The 18,556-nt window shown below is 41.4% G+C and overlaps 1 protein-coding gene across 3 annotated transcripts in view; it reads left to right on the plus strand.

The window, feature by feature from the left end:
• Nucleotides 1–18,556, plus strand: part of UTRN (utrophin) — a 369,745-nt gene that overhangs the window by 50,095 nt on the left and 301,094 nt on the right. For all 3 annotated transcript variants that reach the window (XM_061471431.1, XM_061471432.1, XM_061471430.1), the window contains exon 2: nt 7,316–7,377. In XM_061471431.1, the coding sequence (XP_061327415.1) occupies nt 7,316–7,377 (62 nt within the window). The remainder of the gene's footprint in view (nt 1–7,315; nt 7,378–18,556) is intronic.

Here is an 18,556-nt window from a genome sequence, read left to right on the forward strand (position 1 = left end):
TGATTAATCTGTTCTCATGAGGGAAGTAGGATAGTCTGATTATAGTTGTCTCTCAGTCTCCAGTACCCTCCTCCTCCGCCCTCCAAACTGGTCCAATTTGGATTAACTAGTGGGATATTTAATCAGATTTTCATGTCATACAGCTAATTAAATAACTGCAGGTTGTGTGAAAATCAGTGGCTGGAAGAAGGAGAGGTCCTGAATGCAGTGTCTCCACTAAAGGAGAAATGAGAATACAAAAAATGTAAAGATGTCTTTCCTGCTGCCTGATAGATGTCCAGTCAGCATCTGCAAGTGGGGTACGACTACCTATGGCCTGTACCTTGTGTGCTGGAATGGAATGGGAGCTTGCAGTGAGAGGCCAAAGAAGTCATGGGGAAGAGCTGGTACAGGTGGGGTGTATACTAATATGGGAAGCCAAGTATTATTAGTCTACTTATTACTAAACTGGAGCATGTAGTAATATGTAGGAGCCAGGTATTATTAGTTTACATCTCAGGAACTGGTTTCTATTTGTGAAAAACTGCTCACCTGCAGAGGTTTTGAGCAGGAATGACAATGGACTGTGGTGGAAGGTGATTTGAGCTGAGGTGGGAGAGAAGGATGGAGAAGCCTGGGAAACAAATGGGCCTCTCTAAAGGGGTGGATCAGGAAGAGTTTTAATATCTGGGAGTAAAAAGACAAAGAATAGGGGATGAGGATGATTTGGGGTTGCAGCCTTTGGGTTTTTGGAAAAGTAAGATAAGAAAGCCTCTGGCTGAACAGAGATGGGATAAAGATTCTGGAATATGAGGGGACAGAAGTTAATTGTTGTGAATAAGAACTTTGCAGAGCGCTACTGTCTTTACCTTCCTGTCACAGAGAACAAAGTAACTTTACATCTTTTGTACTGTGAACATTGTTTCCTTGAAACAAGGTTGTTTGTGATGTCTGCCTGACTTGAAACTCTGCCATAACTGAGATAACTTGCACTTGCATATATATAGAGGTTGTGGTTTGGCTTTCTTCTCTGTCCAAGTGATATTGCTTATTTGGGCCTGAGCGTGGTCTCTGACATCTGTTGTGTCTCTCCTTCCTTCTGGTATGCAGATGGGCTTTTTGTGAGGACAACTCCTGTGTAATGCAGGAGATTATGCTAGATGATCACAATGATCCCTCTGACCTTGTATCCCATGGATCAGCTCCACAAACGCAAGTGAACCTAATAATAGTTCCAATTTGGACAGAGTAAAAAGAGCAGATGGCTGACAGCAACTTGTAGAAAGCAATTCTGTTTTCTTTGTAACCATTTAAAAATTCAAAGACATAAACTCTGTTCATTAAAAAAAAAAAGCTGTAGTAAGTCTAGTTTGTGATTCTTACCTTTTACTTGTGTCTGTAAAGGTACTCGAAATGTCTTCCCTTGTGTGCTCAGAAACATCTTAATCACCAGATTTTTGGCAGGTGTTATCTGCTTTTCTCTTCACTTTACATGTATCAGTCTTGTTGGTTGGAACCTCAGGGAGATGGCAAGGGCATCTTCTTCCTCTCCCTGTGGGTGAAATTTGCTCTTTGATATTTATGGAGGACATATTATCTAATCCACTCTCTCTCATCATAGAGGTATTTCTGATCTTTGGTCATCGGCTTGCAAAGCTGCTGAAGAGGGCTAAAGTTGCTGGGGGAGGGGAATACCAATCCATCCCACTCCTACCAGTTTGGTGCCAGAGCCATCAAGAGATGCCCAGAGCCTGGAGAGGGATCACAGCTCAGCAGGAGAGCACCTGAAGAGCAGCACAAAGGAATTCCTGCCCCTCTGGCCAGTCAGTTGGGTTCACTGGGGGCCCAACTGAAATGCCCCTGTGCAAACGCATGTAGCATGGGGAATAAACAAGAGGAGGCAGAGACATGCATACACCTGCAGGGTTATGATCTTATTGGAATCATGGAGAAATGATGGGATGGCTCTTATGACTGGAGTGTTGGAATGGAGGGATACAGGCTTTTGAGGAAGGACAGACGGGTAAGACGAAGAGGGGGTGTCACCCTCTATGTCAGTGACCAGCTGGAGTGCGTGGAGCTCTGCCTGGGGATGGATGACAAGCTGACCAAGAGTTTATGGGTCAGGATTAAAGGGAGGGCAGGGACAGGTGATGTTACAGAGGGAGCCTGCCATATGCTGCCTGACCAGGAGGACTGAGGGGATGAGGTCTTTTATAGGAGCAGCCTCACATTCTCAAGCTCTGGTCCTCATTCTGTGATTCTGTATCTTAAAGTTTTAGGGTTTTTCCTGCAGTGCACTTGTTGATAGCTGTAACCCTTTGCTCTAAAGGTTTTGGCAGAATTTTCTTGCAGCCTTAGACCTTGATGTGTGATTACTGGCAGGTTGCAAAAATACGTGCACAAATATATTTGTATGACACACTATGGCTTCCCAGGGCTGTGTTGCAGTGGGAGCTGATGCTGCTTGGTTTGACCAAATATTAAATAGCCATTGCAGGCTGTTGGAGTGAAATGTGATTTTGCCAGGCTGTGGAGACCCCTTGGAACAGCCCTGTATGGGTGTTGGGACACTGCCTCCAATTCCTGGTTTTGTATTGTTGTCCTGTGAAAACAGCAGGGTTGCTGGCTGACCAGTGTGGCTTGTCAGGCCTGTTGCATGGTGCTGCACCATTATTTCTGTCTCCCCACAGCTTGCTATTCTCTCTAGCTTCCTTTTAAGCATCATTCCAATGTGCTGAGACTGGCAGTGTGGCATGTTAGATTGCTTTTGCTGGGAGGTATGGAAACAGCTATGTTAATATTGCTTCAGCTGCGAGGTTGCCATCTTCCAAGTTATCAGTTGCCGGGTGATTTGTTTTGTTTTTTTTTTGTTGTGAAATAAATGCAATTGAGCTTAGGCTCACAGCACCGTTCAGTGAGACCCAGGGGTGTTCCTCATTACTCACCTGTGGTGTCTTGTTTTTGATGGTGTCTGCTGTTGGGAAACACCAGGGAGTTGAGGTGCAGGGATTGTTTTTTTTTTTGTTGTTGTTTTGGTTTTCTTGCAGTGCTGTATTTCATAGTCTAGTCTATATAAAGAATTTACAATGTGGGCAACTGCATTTTGTGTGGCAGTTGCTGTAGGCAGGCGTCATTACTTTTTGTTAGAAACACTGTTAATATAACTGTGGTTCTGCACAGCTGCTGAGGTTTGGAGAGGGAAAAGGAATGAAGGAAAAGTTTGTGCTCACCACTGATTATGAAATTGAAACTGCAGTGTAAAGGTGAAAGCTTACAAGAGAATTACTTGTTGCTGAAGCCATTTGTTCTGCCATGGCATTGCAAGAGAAGAGGAGACCTGCAGAGCAATCTTAACTTTTACTTCGTGTTTCTTTAAAAAAAAACCCCAAACAGTCTCCTCCCTAAAAAAAGCACAACCCAAAACTTCAGGGATGCTGATAAAGATTGCTCTGTATTAAGGAAGTCAGGGTCCTGTAGTTCTGATGAGCATGAGAGCATCTTCTATGAGCATGGTGGTCATGAACTCCAATGCTTTGTGACTTTCTTAGCTTTTTGCTTCTTGCTAGTGTGGGTAAAATCTATGCTGGTTTCCACCTTCAAATTTTAGATGCTTTATTTTGTGTCTCTCTGTGAATTAATCCGAGTGAATTTGACAGAAAGATACTTGCTTTCGAAATGCTTTTTCTATCCAGAAAATCCTACACCCAAGAGTACAAAACTTTCCCCTCTCTTTTTTTAATGTTGTCAGGCTTTCAGACCTGCTAGTCCTGGGCGGGGCAATATCTACAACAAGATACTCCTGCTTGCCTAAAGGCTTAGGCAAAGGGTTGATTCTAACTTTGTTACATTCCAGGTGTCTTAATTGAAACCCACAGGCTAATTCCTTCTTTTATTTCTGAATTCTTTTGCTGAGAACTTAAGTAATGAGGCAGGGAAGGCAAATCTAAGTCTTAAAATGTGAGATGACCTTTGGTAACTTGTGCTGGAATGGTTGGGAAATTTCTGTACTTTGTTTGTGAATCCACTCTGTATGCTTCTCCAGGGCACCTTCATTACAGTGCTGCTCTGCCAGTTGCTTTGGGTGTGATAACTTCTGTCTTTCAAAAACTAAATAATACAGTTCTGTCATGGAAGCATGTAATGTGTTTTGAGGAAGTAAGAAAGCTGACTCTCAGTATGAAGCAGAGGTTGAGTAAAGGACAAACTGCAGTCCAGTGAGGCTTTTGTTTTTACCCCTCTTTTTAGATCTTTTAGATGCCTTTTTGCCCCTAAAAGTGATATTCACAAGGTAATAGGTTGGACTTGAACTGAGGTTTCAAGGTGTCCCAATAAAATTAAGGGGCAGTATTGAGGGTGGAAGAGGTACATAGGCTATAAATACGACTGTTGGGAGTGACTGAATGCCAGGACACAAGCTGAGCATCTGATCACAAGAGCTGGTAGTTTTGAGGATACTCCAGTTGCATGGACGTACATCATGTTGTATAACAGAGACAGGCTTCAGTAAACAAGCATCCGGGATAGGAAACTTTTCTTCCCTCTGTTGTCATCACAAGAGTTTAAGTTTGCATGTGTGTGTGTTTAGGTTTCTTTTTATTTCCTCTTAAAGGAACAAACTGTTCTGACATTTACAAGTCCATTAAGTGACTGGAGGGCAGGCAGAGCCATGCTGGAAAGAGGAAACAGTCAGTAGGTGATGAAGTGGAATCTAGCCCTGAGTCAGTCCTTGGCTTGTATTGTTAGGCTGCGGCACTGTGAAAGGAAACACAAAGGGTTTAGCAACTTGGTGAATTTGTTTCTCACTGGGCTGTGACTTGCTGACATTTTTAATGTCTTGTGTGAGAATTTGACTGGCTGGAGTACTGTGTGCGTTGCTGAATGGTAATATTGTTTTTTTGGCCAAATGTGGCTAATTTTATTATCCAGATTATAATGTCAGCCCCTGGGGTTAGCTTTACAGACTCAGAAAGCTAAAGAAAATTAATCTGAGGGATGAAATTACTTGTCCCTGTTTTGCTAACAAAGCACCAGCGCTTCAGTTACAAATTTCTTACCAGTGATTTATAGCAGGAAGCTTGACACAACCCTAGCTCTTTAGTGGCCAGTTAAAAAATACTAGTTTTGGAGGCTTTTATAAAGCAAACATGAAAGCAGAGCCTGACTGGGCAAGTGTCATCTATGGGTTTTATAACTGAGCAGGATGTTTTTGGAAGTTTGGAGTTGTGGGAGTTCAGATTCCTGGCTTATCTGAAGTAGAAAGGATGCTCCTATACTGAAGAGATAGTAGGGGGTATATACATGTTACTATTCTTTCTTTCACAGTTAAAAACTATGCTGTTCATGTTTATTGAAGTCATGTGTGTTTTGGTTTCTTAGTTGGTTGATTTTTGTGGGTTTCTTTTTTTGTTTGTTTGGGGTTTTTTCTTTGGTTTTTTTTTTTTTCCTTCTCCCTAGGAAACCCTCTTTTTGCAAAGAGGGAAAAGAGGCTGTAGTTTTAGTAAATGTAACATATGCTACTGCAGCACACATCGGAGGACTACTTACACAAACTGGACCTGGGGTGTTGGGGGAGCAGCTGTAGGAGCAAGGTCCCCTGGTGGTGTTCTGGCAGGCTGAAGCTGGTGTAGTGCTGAGAAGAGCTGTCACCTCCTGCCGTGTGCGTGCCTATGAAGGGGTTGAGCGCCCCAAGAGTGGGTTGTCTAGAACTCCTAGTACATAAAAGTTTTAAATACATTCCCTTTTCATAACTGTTGTTATCCTTTTACAAAGTCAATACAGTTATTTTTGCTCTTTTTTTTTGTGCTTTGCTTTTATCGTCTTAAGGAGTAAGCACATTAAAATAACACAAGACCTCAGACTTTGGGGCTATTGATTCTACCAGAAGCCTAAGGAAGGAAAAGGTAGAATGAGCCTTAGGAAAGCATCCTGGTATGCAGTTAAGTACCAGTATGGGAGTGTTGGCAGAAAAGGGATAGAGGTTAAGGAATGGTATTTGGAGAGAGAGAGAAGGATGTTTAAATTTCAATACGTTCAATACAAAGAGTATTTGCAATTAATGTAAGACATTATTGAGACCTGGGCACAGTATGTGATTGACTTTTGTACAAAGCTAGCTTTTTTTGTCCAGCAGTGGCAGTTAATCATCAGTCTGTTTAGTCTGTTCCTGGCTCCTAAAAAAAACAAAACAAAACCCATCATAAAAAACACACAAACAGAAACAGGAGGTGAACAAGGTGTAAATATAATCAGTGTATTTGGAATTCGTATCTTGACTGCGTCAGTCTCCTGTGAGAATGGGTACTTGGTACCTGTTACCTGCTGGTACATCCTATCTGTCTTTGGAAAGGCACTCTTATTTCACTGAGGGAATAGAGCAGGGTTAATGAGATCTTTTAGGTAACTGTATTCTCCAAGAACAGCACCTTGAATGTTAATGAGATGTTTTAAGCATGGCTTGCTGTGCATGCACTGTAGGTATCTTGGAGCTCTTTCAGAAAATTCTTTTTCCCCATTGGGCTATCTTTGATTTCTGGGTGAGCTGGAAGTGCAATTGAGGAGTACGCTATTTTGGATCAGATCTAGATGGTGAACAGGAGAGGTACAGAAGAGTGAAACGATGACTGCTGGCTGCCACATTGCAGCAAACGTTCACTCTTCAGCATGCCCTAAACAAATTTTTCAGCCATAGCTTAAAAGGAGCCCAGAACCGAGGTTTCACTTTAAATTGATATGAACATTTTCATAGAGCTTATTCTTGCAACTGTTGTGATGTCTCATTTACCAGTGTGACTTCTTTTGTCTGGACTGAGCCATTGCTGCTATCCCTTGTTCATGTCCGTTGGGTAAAAAAAACTAGTCATTTGTTCCACTGCCCTAGTAGCCTGAATATAACAGATTTATAGCTAGATGTATTGGACATGAATTGTGTCAGTTTCAGATGCATGTTGGGCCAGAAACAGGAAATTTTGAGCTCATCTGCCTAAAGAATCTTTTGGTAGTATTCTGTGACTTTATTTATTTATTTATTTTCAAAATAAACGGGTTTTTAGGTACCCGATGGGAAGTCTGTGAATTTAACACATAGGTGTCCTGCCCAGAATGTGCTGTAAGGCTGATTCTAATGCAAAGGTGTTGCTGTGGTCGCTAGCAAAGTTGAAACATTTGGTGACTCTGCAAGTACCAAAGTCTTGCAGAGGTTTGAGCGGCTTGACAGATTAGGCAAAGACTTCTCCCACTCAGTCAGGATAGTGTTTAATAAGACCTATTTTGAGCAATCTAGGATTAAGAAGAATGCATTTTCACTCATTGTTTTCTTCTTATTTTCTCTTTTCAGATGAACACAATGATGTACAGAAAAAGACCTTTACAAAATGGATAAATGCTCGGTTTTCCAAGGTAATGTTGGGTTGAAAGTATGGCTTTATTTTGATGGTTTAGAACGACATTAGTTAAATGTACTTTTACTCCTGTAGGATACTCCTAATAAAATATGTGATAAAACCAGATAAAATACTGTAATGTTTTTCCCTCTCTGTTTCCCTGTGCACATAAACGTTTGATACTGTGTCTCATTTAAGAAAAAGTGAAAGATTCTATTTATTCATATATTAAAATAGTTATTTGCATAATGGTGTCTGTTCGTGTTTGGTCCTCTTTATATATTTTATTTCTACATGCAGTTTTCTGAGGGACATTACAGGAAATTTTGAACCTTTGTTGCTGTATTTACTCTGTGCTGCTGAGTCAGCTTTACTCATTCAAAATACTCTGCAAACCTCCAGTTGAAGCCACCTGGTTTTGCTACTTGAGTCTTGGCTGTGAAATTTTGTATAATTACTTTCCCATTTTGAATTTTCCTTGGTGCTTATGCTTTAAAACGTTTCCTGTTTTAATTCTCTTTACTGACTGGAAGCTTATTGAGGATCTTGTTTTGGAATAAGAAAGGAAGTGGTGGTTGCTTTGGGATGCTGTTTAAAGCCTGGGTTTTATGCTGTTCTGCTGATAGTGAAAAATGACACTTAGCCCAGGAGCATGATGGTTGTTTGAAGTTTCCTTACTTTATAGCTTGAATCCGTGAAGGAACCTGGGCTATCACCAAAGTAAACTCGTAATTGTTTTCTAGCCAGCATGGTGCTGCAAGTGGATAACTATAGTTTGCACCCCGTTAATGAAAGGAGGCATGTATGTGACATCCTGAAAGTAGGTGTAAGTATAGAAGTAAAAGAATGTGTATGTGTAGTGTTTGGTTTGTTTATCTTCTTAAGTGCAGCAATGACAGTGCTATAGCAATGAAAGGCTGCCTCTGGAGTGCTGCTCTTCTGAAGTTCTTGGTCAGCAATGTAAGAAATTTTTGCCTTCCTTCCCTTCCTGTGCAACAGGACGCCGGGCAATGCAAGGCTTGTGGCCTTTGTTGATTCACTTTGGCTTAGGTTTGTCTTGGTTGAAAGCTGATATCCTGCACTCTTCATCCCATGCGTTCTTGGCTAGTTTGCTCTTCAGGGAGGAGTGTGTATGCATAACTGGCTGCTCTACACTTTGCTTTTGGCAAGAGGAAAGACAGTCCTGCAGGAGGAGGGTTAGACAGGGTGGGATCTTGTAAGCGGTTGAAATGTGGTGAGAAAAGAAGGCCTGTTTTTAGAGACCCTGGTGTAAAGATGGCATAAACATGGAAATGACAGTGATACTGCTGATGTGCTGTGTGACTTGTTTGTATGCGTTACGGACATCATGTTGAAATAGGAAAAACTGCTTTCAGTCTTTACACTTGTACACTCATATTTTATAAAGTGGCATTTCCTTTTATACCATGTATTCGAACAAATCTTGCTTAGCTCCTGGATTTCCCTGCCATAGGGTATGGTCAGATACTCATTCAGTTTGAAGTAACTCTGTAACTTCATGGCCCATTAAACCACCTAAAGTTATGAAAGCCATGCTAATGATTAAAGAGACTTGTATAAAAGGACATACTCTGGACTACTGTACATCCAATTCAAACTTGAGCATTGCTACTTTGCTATGACAAGACTGTGATTTATGAAGACTGGCATGTTCAGATTGCAAGGAAATTGCTGGTGTTAAATAGAAATCACCTCATGTAAGAAAGTCTGTTTTCAGCTGTGCCATGAAAATATAGAGAGACTGATTTCAGTCTTATTGAAGTTTTTGCATTTATCAAGTCATTTGGGTTGTTTAAAATTCCTGTTCTATAAACTAGATTGATTCAGCTGTTTAGTGGGATAGAGAGATTTTTAGAAGCTGGGTAAGTGTAATCTGACTTACCACTTTCTTTTCTGCAGTGCAACTGAGGAATTTTGTATGGAATTGCAATGTTCACTGAAAAAACTTTGCTTGTCCTTCCACAATAATTATATTGTCATTGCCCTTCATTTAAACACACAAAAAAATAAGCAGCAAAGCCTCTATAAGGTAGCTTGGCATACAAAAATCCAAAAATTGTAATTGCATAATGTACTGAAATTTGCTGAACTTGTTTTAAATCAATTAAATAGGGCTTTAAAAGGATCTAAAGGAGAGCAATGTCTTTTTTCATCAGAGAATAGGAAGATGAGTGAAACACAGTAAATATTTCAAGTATGCTGTGAGGTATCTCCTTCGGGCACTGTTATCTCTATTCAGTATACTATTCAGTGAGATGTTTTTGTTTTAGTTCACAGTACAGTAACTTGTGTTTGTGTTCTTCATTTGAACTATGCTAGAACAAAACACATCTTATTTACATGTATTTTTTGAAATGAAGACCTGAACACATTTGAAGTGGATTGAGTGTTAAGGTCAATAAATGCACTCAGCCAAGCGTCAGTGCTTGCTGTACAAATCTTTCACTTAGTAGAGCCATATGCAATACAATTCTACAAGCCTATGATGGTTGTGTAGTAAGGATATTTTGTTAAAATTAAAGAAAATGAAAACAATTAGATAAATAGTCTGTTGTACCAAGCTTTAAGCAACAGGGAAGTTTGCATTCAAATCAGTATTAATTCAGAGAATCACAGCGTATCTTTATATTAAACCATGTGATGTTTTTCCTTACTGTGTTTTCTGTTGCTCTGACCAGTCTGATTGTGAGATTCAGCTGTTTTCCTGTTGTACAGCTACGAATTAAGGCATCTAGTTGTACGGATGTATGCTCTTCAAAATCTACAGAATTGTGTTTTCCATCCTTTTTTCTATCCCTTTCTCCCTTTTTCTATCCCTTTCTCCCTTTTTCTATCCCTTTCTCCCTTTTTCTATCCCTTTCTCCCTTTTTCTATCCCTTTCTCCCTTTTTCTATCCCTTTCTCCCTTTCTGTTTTTGTTCACTTATGCTTGGCAGTTCATAAGTATTAATTGATCTATTTTAGAACACCTTTCTGCAATGTAAGAGTACTCTTTTCACAGTTTACAGCTGTCGCAAATAAAGGTAAATAACACAAGTAGCTACTAATTTTAAGTGCCCAATCTGAGATTTAGGTTAGATTATCCAGAGGATTTGATATTTCTGTAATATCCTCATATAAACTAGAGCTCTTGTGATTCTTATGGCAGAGCTCAGAGGGTTCATCTCTTCCACAGACTCAAGCAAACCATCTAAAACATCTAGTTGGTTTTCAGATGGAGCTTGATCAATGTAGAGAAGGGACTTCAAGGAGATGCCCGAGTCAGCAAGGCCTGGTCTTAATGATATAAGAATGTCTCTTAATCTGGCACACAGTGATTACCTGTAAAATTGAGCTTTAAATGGTTCTGATTAGTTACAGGGGAACTCTTGGCTAAAGATAAAATTTGAATTCAGGTCTGCAGTATAACTTACTGCTCCATTAACCATATGTTATTTGCTACACATAAGTAAAAGGGGGGTGAACAAAGATTATGCCATTGACCCCAGTTTTGATGTTTCTAAATGTCTAAATAGTTTTAATCTGTACCTATTTTCATGGCATGTCAGCAGGCCTGGGAATTTTAGATCCATCATACAGACCTTTGGACGCGTCCGCGGATAATTATGTAGCACAGTAGCTGGATATTTTCACTCGCAACTCTAGAAGGCTTCTACACTTGATAGGCATGTTGAGGGAGTCAGGAGAGTTGTGTCCCACTTTATACTCTGCAAGTACAGTATTTTCTGCCCTGTTTACTTTCTTTGCTCCTACTTTCTAACCCACTTCTCCTCCTTGCCCCCCCTTACTATTACACCCTGTCATGGCAGAAAGCTTGCCTGCCCAGCAAATCCCAGCAAATCTGGAGTTTTGCTCACCCTGCCTATCTCATTCCCACGTCTGTCTTTGCCACTTAGTTGCTTACCCAGCAAGACCCAGTTTTTCTTGTTAAAGTATTAGACCTGCTCTGTCTGTCCTTCCTTTTCCCCTTATCCCACTCTAAATTTCCTCACCTTTCCAGCTCTTACAGCGTTTGATGCTTGTGTGGTCAGATTTGATGCTTGTGTGGTCATGGTCAGTCCTATTTTTACATCTCTTTGTCTAATCAGTCCTAGCTTTGACCTCTCTTCACCTTCTTGCAGGAGTAAGTCTTTGCTGCCTTTCATGTTCCCATTTTCCAAGGTGGTACTTTTCCAAGCTTGCTTTCAGATTGGTTACTCTCTTCCGCTATTCCTGAACTTGGCAGGTAGGACCCAGAGTCAGGTCTAATGACTGACTAATAAGAAAGATGATACCCTAACTCTTAATTTAGACTCATGGAATCAGATCTGTCAGAGTCTGTCAGAGCTTAGGGCTGTCACTCTAGAGGAAGTTCACAGATCCAGTATGGGCAAATTGAAGCTCTTCCCTTTCCCCAGAGAATCGTGTCTTCATTATGATATGGAAGATTTTCCACAGGGATGACAGAAATCTTTTGTTGCTGTGAAGGTTGTGCTCTGTAGAAAGAATATAAAAGCCTGGAGATGTTTGCAGTATTCAGTGAAAATGACACTGGATTTCACCGCCCCTCCTAGTCATAAGTCTTGGGTATGGATGGCTATTGAGCAGAGCCAGCTGGGACATTGTTCCAAGGTGTCAGAAACTGCGTTCAAAGTCCTTTCATGCCTGAGAGCTCTGCTTCCCTTCCTTTTTTGTCATGTACTGCCACCTCTTTGCAATCCAAGCTCTGAATTTCATTTCTTTTATCTGCATTTACAGCATTCTTGTTGCATGTATTTCTGTGATACTGATCTTCTAGGTCCTGTGCTTGTGCCCTGATGTCTGCATTGATCAGAAGCTGCAGCAGTGGCAGGACTTGGCGATATGACCTGCCAACATGGGTGAGGCCAGATCTCTCATTTTTACAGTGTCTTAAGCTCTCTCCTGCTCTGCCATGTTCCAAAATGCATTTCAGTTAAAGAGCAAAGAGGCTGAGGTGCAGCTTGGGAGCAGACTGCATCCTGCAGGGCTGAGCTCCAGGTTAGCCTGCAGGAAGGCAAATGCTCAATGCTGGAGCTGCTGTGTGTTTCCTCTCCTGGGTCTCTTGGGTCCCCTCCCCTGGAAGGACACCACATAAAGATGAGAAAAGACAGGCAGTAGGCAAACTAGTGAGCTGTACTTGGATTACGATGTGGTGGCTTTATATGCATTTTAAAATTGAAACAGCCTTTCTCTCATTATACAAGGCATTAATTAATTTGCTAACTGCAAAGTCTTATCTAACTTTCTGAGTGGCGTGCTATAGAGATCTTTTCCAGCATTTTTCTTCCTTAATTTTCTCCTTTCCTCTAAGGGTTGTTTTACCATAACAGTAAGTGTCAGACCCAAAACTTCTGAAGGCAATTTGTTGCTCCAATGCTGTCTCTTAGCAAATGTGATAAATCTTTTTAAAGACAAAAGCATACCCATTCAAGATAAGTAATTTCACATGACCTGAGATACCTGAGGCTGAAGACATTTCAGAAGGGATTTTTCTGGGGAAGGAGAATTATGGAGTTGTTAGTCATGGAAGAAGAGAGATCAAAAAGATTGAGTAGGCAATTTTCTCTGTTGAAGAAGACACCTAAGATGGTCTGTAGTCCTTTTTCTAGTTCTTTTTTTTTTTTTTGGTGCAAGCAAGGAAATACTTGACTGCTGGTAAAATATTCTCCAGTCTAATTACTCCTGCTGTTTTCCACTGCTGAATTAAACTTTAAAACATAACTTCACTCAGAGATAGTCAGAGCTTATAAAAAATTTGGCCTTAACCTGAGAAGCAACCTGGGTGGACAAGAATTAGTGTTTGTATGAACTGGCCTTCAAAAAGTCAGTTTTTGGTTGTCTTTTTATTTTTTTTTAACTGGATTACTCAGTCCCCTCTTCTGAGAAGAGGTCAAATAGCATGTGAATTAACCAAGATGCAGGAAAATAAATCTTTTCTTCTCTAATAGGTTATGAGAGATAGTAAGGATGACTAATTTCTAGCATAAAAGCAATAGCAGTTCACAGTCTCTCCCAGATTTAGCAACAACATAGGAATTGCCAGTTTCCTGCCCTCCTTTCAGCTGTTCTAAGAACAGGGTGTGGGCAGCATCTCCCTTGCTGGACTTCAAAGCTTGCTATGGTATTATAGGCTGTAATTATTGCTGATTTTGGTTAATGCTCTGAGCACTGGAACAGAGCTTGACTCTGGTTCACTGTCTCAGTTACCATCCCAGTTGTTGGAGTATTTGTGTTTGTGACCTTTCCAGGCACTAGAGCTGACCCTTGTAGAGGCACTGAAGCAAACCTGTCCCTTTACTTGTTAATCACTAATGAGAACAATACTCAACCTGGTCAGCAGGATTATTGTTTTTTTTAAGGAACCAAGTTACAATCTGTTTAGCTGTCTTAAAAAATAAAAAAAAAAAGGGGGGGGGGGGCGGTGGGGTGTGTGAAGAAAGGAGAAAAGACCTTCTGGTTTTAGAGAGAAATCACTAATAGTGATAAGAAGTATGGTCCCAACTTCCTCTGCTGGTAATGATATATAATGAGGTTTAATTGCAAGCTGCGGTTAGTACCGTTACATTAAACATATTATAATAATATAAACTTAATGTAAATACATTAATTGATACACTGGGGAGAATAAAAAGGATCCACAAAGTTACTGATGCCTTGTGTTTGTTTTGTTGCCTTGCTACGTCTGATACTTGCTTTTATCTGTTTTCCCTCCTCCCCATCATGTTGTCAGTCAAGTATTTTAGTTATTTTGTGGATTGAGCTATCTTTAGCTTTTCAGCTTTGCTGCTTCTTAACCTCACGTCTGTCATCTAGTAGAATCAAACTTTCCAGCATATCTCTGTGATGAGTCTGCCTGCCTCTCCCCCCTCCCCACCCCAGTCTGGAGTTTTAAATAACTATTTACTTGTTGTAATTATTTTTAAGCAGTAGTAGTGATATTTCGTCTATAAGGTGTTTGCCTCTTGTGATTGTAACATCCTATGTTTTACTTGGTATTTGAATTCCTAGTCTCGGTACTAATGTCATGTATAGATGCCACAACTATGTGGGTATATTCAGCATAGAGTAGAGCATACTCAACTAAAATACTGTATGTCACAGTATAGCTAGTATTTACGTGCACTGTGCTGTAACTGCTGCATGTAAATGGAAGCAGAATGGAAAAAAAGCATCACATTTGAATAAAAATACTTATGTAAACAATGACTATGGTCTTAGATTAGAAATTGGCAGGATTATTTGTTGACATAGTTGTTTGCTTTTTGTAATGACCTTGTTGCTTTTGGAATTGTTTCCTATATTGAGTTTCCATATACTGGCCTCATGATGTAGCAGCACTTGACATGCTTCTTAGTCTGTATTGGTCATAATAAAATGTAGTTCTTGCTCCTTGTATTGTTTGTAATCGAGTTTAAAAGTAGGTTGTTACCTACTGGGAACAGTTTAAAAGTAGGTTGTTACCTACTGTTCCCTGGGAATTAATTTGAACACTACAAATGGTTCATGTTCTAGTTTAGGCACTCAACCTGTTCAATATTTACCGTTTCTCAAGAAGAAGGGGAGAGAGGTCTTTGCAGCTCTATTACTATTTTGAACTATTTATTGAGCATCTTATTGGACATTAAAAATAGCAATATGTAGGTTAAAAATAATTAAAAAAAAGACAACTCTGACTTTCATATAAGATCGGAGCAATCTGGTAGAAAATCAAAATGTACTGCTTCTCATATCATTTTGGGGTGTTTTCGTGTTTCTGATGTGGCAGATGATCTAAATGGCAACTAGGGCTTTTCCCAGTACTGCTCTAAGCAGCCAGAATTCTTCTGCATTCCCCTGGTGGCTAGTGAAGGTCATATGTATGCTTTTACAATACGTGTTACTTCCCTGGTGACAGCCAGCATGCATTACTGTGAAACTGAGAGGACCTTTCATCCTGTTTTTAATGTCGTCACTAGGAGGTCTGAATCAGTATCACTGAGAAGGATGTGAAATAGAGGTGGATTATCTCATACTCTCAGATATCTTTGGCATTCATTTGTTGGAAAAGAGTCTAATAATGTATCTTCAATAACTATAGATTTAAAGAACAGGTAACTATGATGACATAAGACAAAATTACGTGTTTCTAGTTCAACAACAAGATAGACATTAAAACTTCGGTAATGGTTAACTTTGCATATAATTTCATGTTCAAAACCAATATATAAAGAACATAAATGGCTGTAATAAAGTAATAAATAATAGCTTATGGTTTAAAAAAAAGGAAGCTCTGTGTAACTGAGAATTTGAGACTCCTGTTAATTCTCTGTAACTTGGTCTAATTAGATACAGTTCCCCATTAGCAATAAAAGAGAATTAAGAATGTTCTATTATAAAATATATTTAGGAAGATTGTTGCTTTGCAGCTATATGCGGCTAAAGTAGAGCAAACTGTAAATGTCAATGTCTGGTCTTTCTACTGTCAGTAGCATTGGATGACTCTTAAAAAATCTGAAAAATCTGGTCCGGATTTTGTTTATATCCTCCTCCATTTCCTGGGAATGCTTCCTGGCAGAGAGAAGGAATGATTTCTGCACAGTCATATTGGCTGGCCTTGATGACCCTTCTTTGCAAGTAATCCTAGATGCACACAAGGAAGTGTGAGTCACCCTCTTAAACCTGATCCAGGTAGAGGGGTTGAAAGATGGCAAACAGGCTGCTGCAAAGAGGAGATCACTGCATGTGGGCTGTCCTTCCAAAAGGTGATGGTGTCTCGCTGGAATATGCAGAGCCAATGCCCGTAATGACTAGTCTTGCCACATACAAGACCTTGTGGTCACTGCTCAAAGATCATTCAGACACCATTGCTGCTTGCTGCTGCCCCATGAGAGATGAATCAACAGAAAAAGTGTTTTCTGCTGTGGATAACTAGCTAAAGTTCTTCTTTGTCTCTGCCCTCCACTACTCATGTTAGCACAAAGGCTGGCACCAAAGTGCTTGTTGGAATAAATGTAACGTGGTGGATTGGACCTGGTTCTGATCCTTGAGCATGAACCCTGTGGTAGATGATAAATGTGTCACCACACAAAATATATAGGCATACAAGCAGGCCTAGACCCAACTACTGTCTCCAGCTTCTCTTTCTCTACTTTCTCTTGCTCTGCTTTCTCTTGCTCTGCTTTCTTTTTCTTATTCACTTTCCCTTATGCCAGCCCCTGTTGAAGTGAATAGTCTCCTTTACTGCTGTCAGTGCCAGTTTACAGCACTGGGAAACCCACATGGCCTCTTTCTAAGCCTGTTGCTGTTTTATCTGTCTTATCAACCCCCTGTCTCTACTACGGCAGGCTGTGAGGGGAAGGGTTTCAGCCAGTGTTGGGCTTTTTTTTCTGTCACAGCAAACATAAGCAAAGCTGAGGAAAAACTACCTTCTGTTAACTGATAAAAGTGAGGGGGATGTGGATGTTTTACACCCTGAACTGGCACAGTCCTCCTGTTATGCAGTGTCCTTTATCCTATTATTGTAGTATAAACTGGACCCTATTTTGTCTTTGAGGAAGGACCCATTATATGCCTCCTGTTTGTACAGTACTTAGCACAACTTCGGCTGCTCCTTAAGCACTTAGCAAAGCAACCGTGACTAGCCATTTGCCCTTGCTGAAGGGCTCAGTATGCTTTGTCACTCAATCTTCTGAGGCAGATACTTAGATTTCTTGAGCCATTATGCTCAGTGATGGACTGATGCTCCTTATGGGATGCTGGTGGGGGGCTGAACTGCTTTGTACTTGTGTAGTCTTTAAGGATGCGGAAAGTGAGTAAAATACTGTTAGTTCTGAAAAGGCGAAATTTAGCTTGGCTTAACATACTGTATACCAGGCTGGACTTCACAGAGAGGGGGAGAGAAAAGCATACTTTTTATATACTGCAGATACATGCATATATTTGTGTGTGTGTATATATGTGGGTACAGACTTTTTTTCAGGTCAGATTGCTTTCTGGACCTTAGGAGTGAGCAGTATGGGTGTGGGCAGGGGTGGCAGGGGAACCAATCTGCAGAGCCCCATGCCTTAACCTGTAGGGTGGGAGAGGACTTATGTCCTGCCCCAGAGTCCTAGCCTGTGCTGCAGCATGCCAGCCTGCCCCAGCACAGAGTTGGTCCCAGGGCCTCCTACTCCACCCCAGTGCAGCTCAGTGATGTGCTGCCTCCAGAGGTGCCCTGTGATGAAAGCTGGGGCAGTGGACTCACTGGAGCATGGTTTGGATTAGGCTTCCCGACTTAGAAGCACAGGTCCAGCTCTGTTGGCCACGTGTTGTGTTCCCAGATTGCCTCTGCCACAGCAACCTCCCTGATGGCCTCAGTGGTGGGTCCTACATGCAAAGAGGTGGGGCTTCACATCTGTTTTTCCACAAGGAGATGGAGGTGATGGCAGCAGCCTGGCCTGCCTCTGGGTTGGCAGTGTCTGGTTGCACGAGGGCATGGGTAGCTCTCCTGCCAGCATGGCCAAAGAGCTTTTCCTTGTCTTCTCTTGGGAAAAGGATGTATGGGACCATCCCTTGGGCTGCCATTTTATAAAATTATTTTCCAGCTCCTTTCTAAGCTGTTTAAACTCTAAGAGTCACGTAGCTGCCAGAGGCTGGGATACATAGCTGTTCTGCCTGGAAAATGAAAGGAGAAGACTTCCACAAGTACAGCAGGTTGCTAACTGCATCCCAGGAAAGCCCCGTGGCATCCAGCCGCACTGGCCGCTAGAGGAGAGAGCAGTTACGTTCCTGATTGGAGACTGTGTGGCTCAGATAGCAGATCATGTGTAGAAATGAATGTCCAGGTGTGAGGAAAATGTATGGGTGGGAGGAAGCAGTGTGAGCAGAGGAGGGTGCAGCACGTGCCCAGCCTCCTCTCCTATTGCATCAACCCCACTGAGGGCTGGCTCTGTGCCCCGATGGGACAGCTGGGGCTGCCTGGGTGGCCGCTGCCACCCAGTGCCTCCATGTCCCCAGGTGAGCGTGGGAAGCTGGCGGCGCAGGTTTCCAGCCTTCCTGACAGATTATGCTGCAGTGGAGGTGGTGAAGGGCTTGGAAGGGTGGGTGCTGCAGCCCTTTCGTAGCCTGCTTCAGTCACCCTGTAAAAGTGCTTCCCATGAACTGAATTCCTTTCCATACAGAGCATTTTGCTAGACTTCACTAAATACAGAGGCTTTG

The sequence above is a fragment of the Pezoporus flaviventris genome, unplaced genomic scaffold (genome assembly GCF_033815535.1).
Source record: "Pezoporus flaviventris isolate CSIRO_AGI_PZ_B2104156 unplaced genomic scaffold, CSIRO_AGI_Pfla_v1 ptg000066l, whole genome shotgun sequence".
NCBI classification, from domain to species: domain Eukaryota; kingdom Metazoa; phylum Chordata; class Aves; order Psittaciformes; family Psittacidae; genus Pezoporus; species Pezoporus flaviventris.